At 39.2% G+C, this 6,308-nt stretch overlaps 1 protein-coding gene across 1 annotated transcript in view; it reads left to right on the plus strand.

Annotated features, from left to right (window-relative positions):
• The first annotated feature begins 212 nt into the window (after window positions 1-212).
• The window catches only part of LOC132896764 (nephronectin), a 13,218-nt gene continuing 7,122 nt past the window's right edge, over window positions 213-6,308 (plus strand). Inside the window, exons 1-3 of the mRNA XM_060937813.1 lie at window positions 213-508; window positions 4,093-4,193; window positions 4,294-4,386. Coding sequence (XP_060793796.1) covers window positions 429-508; window positions 4,093-4,193; window positions 4,294-4,386 — 274 coding nt within the window. The 5' untranslated portion in view covers window positions 213-428. The remainder of the gene's footprint in view (window positions 509-4,092; window positions 4,194-4,293; window positions 4,387-6,308) is intronic.

A 6,308-nucleotide genomic window follows, 5' to 3' on the forward strand; every position in this document is an offset into this window, starting at 1 on the left:
GAGTGGATTGTAATTATGAGAACAGGATGCAGTGAAGACACAGTTCCCCTTTCCCACAAACACACTATAGCCTAATTACAGACTCTGTGTGTGTGTGTGTGTGTGTGTGTGTGTGTTTGGGCCGGGCGGGGGGGGGGGGGCCCGGTGGGTGGAGTGTGTTCACGGTCCACACGCGCAGCGAGAGCTCTCTCTCTCTCTCTCTCTCTCTCTCTCTCACACACACACACACGGTGTTTATCTCTCACCACGTTTTGCAGAGCAGCGCACCGCGTCTCGCGCACTGGTCGGGTCACTGATCACCCTCCGGGTTTATCAGCGCGCGCCGTCGCACCGCTCTCCGGGGTTTCTTGGTCAATAACCGAGCGCCGTGTGGGGTGTGATGGAGCGTGTGTGATGGAGTGTGTCCCGTAGAGAGGAATCACAGGAGCATGGAGGAGGAAATACCGGGATTATTACTGCTGCTACTGCTGCTGAGTCGCGCGTGCGTCCCGGAGCAAGTGTTGCACAGGTAGTGTGTGTGTGTGTGTGTGTAAACGGAAAAGTTGAAAAAATAGAACAGAATAATTGTCCTTAGAGTAGAATATTATTTAGAGTTATATTTTGATATTTATTTAGAGTTATAAGATGTGATATTGTGTGGATTAGGAACAGAATAGAAAATAATAGAATATTGAATCGAACTAAATAGAAGTTTATATAATTCTTTATTGTAGTGTGTGTGTGTGTGTGTGTGTGTGTGTGTGTGTGTGGCATTTAAATACTTGTAAAGACTAAACTTTTCCACTAGCTAGCCTATATGCTGACAAAATTTCATATCACAACAATTTCCCAAACTTAAAGCACAGTTTTATTAAACTATGATTATGTCAGTTTCATCATGATTCTACAGTCAGAGAGATTCTTACAAACTTTCATGTAACTCTGGTGTGGTGAACTAGAACTCATGCACTGCTCCCGTTAGCATGGCTGCCCACTGTTCTGGGTATGTGTGTGTGCTCATTGCTCATGTGTGTGTGCATGTGTGTGTTCACTGCTTCAGATGGGTTAAATGTAGAGAGGAATTTCACAAGTGTGTGATGAATAAAATTGTTCTTTCTTTCTTTCTTTCTTTCTTTCTTTCTTTCTTTCTTTCTTTCTTTCTTTCTTTCTTTCTTAAACGTGTCCAAAGTGTCAAAGAGAGCTGTCCTTACACTACTTCCATAAACATCATAAAATGCTTTATTCTTCTAGAAGTCTTCTGAGGATGTTGATTCTTTGCCTTTGTCTGAAGTATAACATTTCAACTCAGTTCCTAATCTGATTCACATCACCCCTGGAGTGATAAAGTGAAGAAACGATCCTTAAAGGGGCTGGCTCACACTTCCCAGAATCCACTTCTTTGTTTTTGTTTACATATGGGCCACTGCATTTTGAAAGCATAAACGGAATAACCTTACAAAAGTGGAATGAATTGGTCAAAAGAATTTTAAATATCAATACTTTGAGATGAATACTTTGACAAAATGTCTTCAATTTCAGGTTATTATTTAAGATCTATGGCCGAGGATGTTGCCAAATTGCCGCGGATTGTTCTTGGAATATTGCTAGCGTCGAAAATGGTGACTTGCTACTTGGTGCAGAGGGTTCTGGGAAGAGTGAGCCGGGCTCTTTAATATGGTGATGGTTCAGCAAAGGGGAAGTAGACAAGGGTGTGTTAAACAGTATTGAAACACAGCCTGAATGATTTCTACTTTTAACTACATGAAGGAATCTTTTCCCTCTTCAATAAAACCGAATATAGAACACAGCACAGACATGAGCATGTAATTTTATACTAATGAGTCCTTATAAAGGAGTGTGGTGGCTCAGTGACTTAGCTGGGAAGGTTCTGAGTTCGAATCCCCAGACCAGAGAGCTGATTTCTCTTAAAGGAGTAACCCATTAAAATATGCTAATTTCATAATCGCCAACTATCCTAGCAGCAATTCACTTTAGTTAGAAACTTAGTAAACATTAATAAGTGCATTTCCCCCAGAAGCACCTTAACATTTTAACATCTGTTGAATAGGTGAACAAAAGTCTAAAAATACTCTGGGCTGTGAACTTCTCAGAATCAGGTAAAATAAATTATTAACTGGAGGAGTTAATGTTTAGGATGGTTTGTTCTTTCAGGGGTCAATGAGGTTATTGATGACTCAACTGACCTCACTAGCCAGGAACTAGAGAGAATGTGTAAAGTGTGTGTGTGTGTGTGTGTGTGAGAGAGAGAGAGAGAGAGAGAGAGAGAGAGAGAGAGAGAGACTCTGTGTGGGGGTTGGGGTGCATTTTTTTTCCTCAGTGAGCAGAAAGTGCTGGGTCGTGACAGCTCGTCATGTTGCTGAGAAACTCAAGTCCATACAGGAGCTCCAGCCCAGAAATATGCGTAGCACGTGGAGCTGTTTTTAACAAGAACGTCACAGGCGCCTGCGGTTAAAAAGGAAAAAAATACAGGAAATAACAGGAATAAAAATACCACACAGAAACCCAGTGATAAAATCAACAGTTGGACCTTTAATTACATGCCAGCTGTATCAAAAATAAAGTCTTTATCTTCTGCTCTTCTAGTATTTATGAGGAAATATTTATTTCCACCTTTAACAGAACTTGTAAAATTATATTTTTGACATAGGAAATAAAATGCTGTGAAAAGTGTTGCTCGGAAACTGAGCATAACCTAGCTAAAGAATGCGTTGGTAAATTACTAAGAAAAGACTCAGAACAATAAAAATTAAACAAATATTTCACTTTGCATCAACCTCTAACTCAGCTTTCAGTGATTCTGCCTTTATGAGAAATTATTACATAGATTATACAATGTTCATATTTCCCAGACAATGTGTTACACACAGTGCAATATGTACTTAATTATTATAGTTCCTGGATGTTTGTAGGGCAGCAGTGCTAATGATTTGCACTATATGGACACTTTAAAGTGCATATCCTGGACCAATTTCGTTTTTTTTTTACATGAAAGTATGTCCCTTTACACACTCATCCAGAAGGGTAATTTTGCACAAGGCCATCTGTCTACAGCAGAAAAAAATAAAATAACAAAATGTGTCTGGAAAAATCCCAAGGGAGTCTGGAGCCAGATTCGTGACGTTACCTGTGGAAGCGCCAGCAGGCTGCAAGAGCTTTGCACGGTTTCAGTGCACAGCCTGTGTAGACCAAGCGCTCCCATTTCTCACTCATTGTGCGGTCTTTTGGAAAATGATGAGTACTAATCCCATCAAGATTGGTGTTGCTACACCCTCCTACGATACATCTGTTAACTATTTTAATAATTACATGATAACGTTGAAGAAATTTGCAGAAAACCACCAGGTCGTTTTCTCATAAACAAACCAGCACTGACATAGGATTCAGAAGGAGGCATCCTGCACATGACGTCACGAAAATCAATGTTTCCCAGGAAATCCAATGCCAAATTTTTTCAGAGGCGGACCAATTCGCCTCAAATGGCTTGATTTCAACTGAATTTTTCTGGTATTGCGCAAGGTAAAGAAATTGTACAAAATGCAAAATGTGACAGATATTTGACCAAAGTTTAATATAAAATAGGAGAATTACACTGATCTTGCTCCTGAATTTACCCGTGATATGCACTTTAAGCAGTTTTCTCGCATCTTGTTTGGGTGTGAGAGAACAAGAAATGTACTACAATTTCACACTAAAAGCAACTAGTTCACAGTGGAGCTGCATGATACAGCTGAACGAAAAATTCATAGTGTATAAGTTCATCCTGTGTTCATACTAGAGAGTGATAAAGTGACAGCTGATTGGTTGTATGTAGCTAGTACAATTAGCTTTTTTTGCTAAACTGATAATGAAGCTAGTATGAAGCCAAGCATATGGATATGGAAATCAAATAATAATTTCTCACACTAATTACTTCCTTATTTAATTTGTATAGTTAGCTTTAAAAGCTACATATAGCTATTGTGGCTTCTCAAAAAAAGGTTGTTAGGCCATGCTCACAAATGACAACAGCAGAGGTCAAACACACAGGTAAAACAGGAAGTGATTGTGATAGTTGTTGTCAGGTTAATCTGATTGACCACTGTTCTGTGAAAGGCCAGCTGTGCTGGAGACGTCAACCAATGGGATTTGTCACTATGGGAACAGAGTGGATTGCTGTTGGGGCTGGACACGAGAGAGCTGGGGACAGTGTCGACGTAAGGACACACACACACACACACACACACACACACAAGTTAATTAACACAGTGCTAATTTCAGCTTCTGACTTTTTTGATCATTTCTCTATTTCTGTAGCGGTGTGTGAGTTGGGCTGTAAACATGGCAAGTGTGTTGGTCCAGATCAGTGCCGCTGTTACCAGGGATACACAGGCAAGACCTGCAACCAAGGTATGTGAGAGAGAGAGAGAAAGAAAGAGAGAGAGAAAGAGAGAGAGAGGATATTACATGGTTACGCAAAGATATGAAGCTTATCTTCAAGTGGTGAATGAATATATCATGAGTGGGTGGAGCAAACGAGTGAAAATATTTTCAACACGAGAAGATAAACTTCATACCTTCGTACCACTGTGTAATGTTCTTTATATTATATGGGCACATCCACAAAAAAGAAAAATATGCAAGCTAATCAAAAGTTTAATTTTGAACCGGTTCACCATTTTGACAACAAGCGTCGAGTCAGCGGGGAAACACTGGGAGTGACATAATCGGAGTGAAATATCAGAAATTATTATACATACAGGACACTTTTTCGATGGAATAAAAACATGTATTCTATTCCTTTCTAGCAGGTTTTATTCATTTGGTTTGATAGCATGCAATATTGTTATCATATCGCTTATCCTCCATGTATTACGCCACTCTACCCAATGGAGAACAAGCATTGAATATGGTTTACGATACTGCATGGTTGTCAAGACAACATGACATCACACGTCAGAGCTGATGTGAATATTCAATGAGAAAGTTTTCTGCTACACATGTGCAGAAGCATTTCTTTGTTCGCTGGGAAAGAGAAAGACGCGTTGAACACCCAAAAGGCTACCAAAACTTCATTAGATATTCTTCACGCATATTTACAAGCAGTGGTGAACCATGACTATTAGAGCTGGGACTTCGGCTCAGGAAAAACTTAGCCAGACACACCAAAAAAACAACAGGGCAAAGGATTTTGTAAGGGATTAGCATCAGGGTGCCAGGTAGCTCCATTGTGTGTAGTTGTTGATGTTGATTTTAAAAGTAACTAAATAAATTACACAGAGAAATGAATACTTAAGTCTGAGTGAAAAATACTGTGGCAAGTGTGCGTGGAAGAAGAGTCTGGAGACAGAAATCTTAGTTTCTTGGTCATTAGCCTGTGCTACTTGTGCTCGATAGCACTGGCTTGACTGCTTTATTAGCATTCGCTAACACTACTGATGAACGCTACACCAGCTGGAAGGTTACTATGCTGCTGCACTGATGACGCTGGTTCACAGTTAAGCTAGTGTTTGCCTTCGAGAAGGCTGAGGGTGATACATTTTTGGTCTCTTCCACTATGAATCAAAATCTGATTGGTTAATTCATCTGTCACTTCCTACATAAACATACACTGCCATGGCCTTCTGTCCCAGCAGTAAAGTCCTAACCAATGAGTGAGCCAGCTCTAAACTCTTCTCAGCCTAGAGACAGCAAACAAAAACATCTCATTGGATAACTCAATTTTAATGTTTTCAGGACAATAACCCTTTCATTTCTGAAGCAAATTTTATAGAAAATTGTGCCAAATTAGAATTAGAAGAGAATAATTATAATGCAACAGTGAAAGAATGAAAGCAATTAAAGAATGAAAGAAATTAAATGTAACATTTGAAATGTTGATATGTTTGGGTCTTCTCTGAAGGCCTAGAAGGCCCTGATGGTTCCCCTGTTTACAAGAGAAAAACATATCAATGGACATTGAAAAACTGGAAGAATGTGTATGTATAACATAATAATAATTATTGTTTAACATAATAATAATAATAATCATACTGGCTGTTTTTTGGGGGGTATATCAGATATATTTTATTTAGGTAGCAGGATATGAACGAGTCAAAGAAGAGTTCAGTATCATGCTAGCTGAATGGAATATATCTGACATACCACTCAACGCCAGCCAATACTATTTAAATATGTCACTCAGACCTGCAATGTATTTCATATGAAAAAGACGAGTTTTTCAACACGAGAAGATAGACTTCATATCTTCAAGCCATAGTGTGATTTTCTTTTTATTATATAGACACATTCACAAACAAAAAGTACCCAAATTTATCAAAGCAATTCATCAA

Source organism: Neoarius graeffei, chromosome 13 (genome assembly GCF_027579695.1).
Source record: "Neoarius graeffei isolate fNeoGra1 chromosome 13, fNeoGra1.pri, whole genome shotgun sequence".
In the NCBI taxonomy this organism is placed as follows: Eukaryota; Metazoa; Chordata; class Actinopteri; order Siluriformes; family Ariidae; genus Neoarius; species Neoarius graeffei.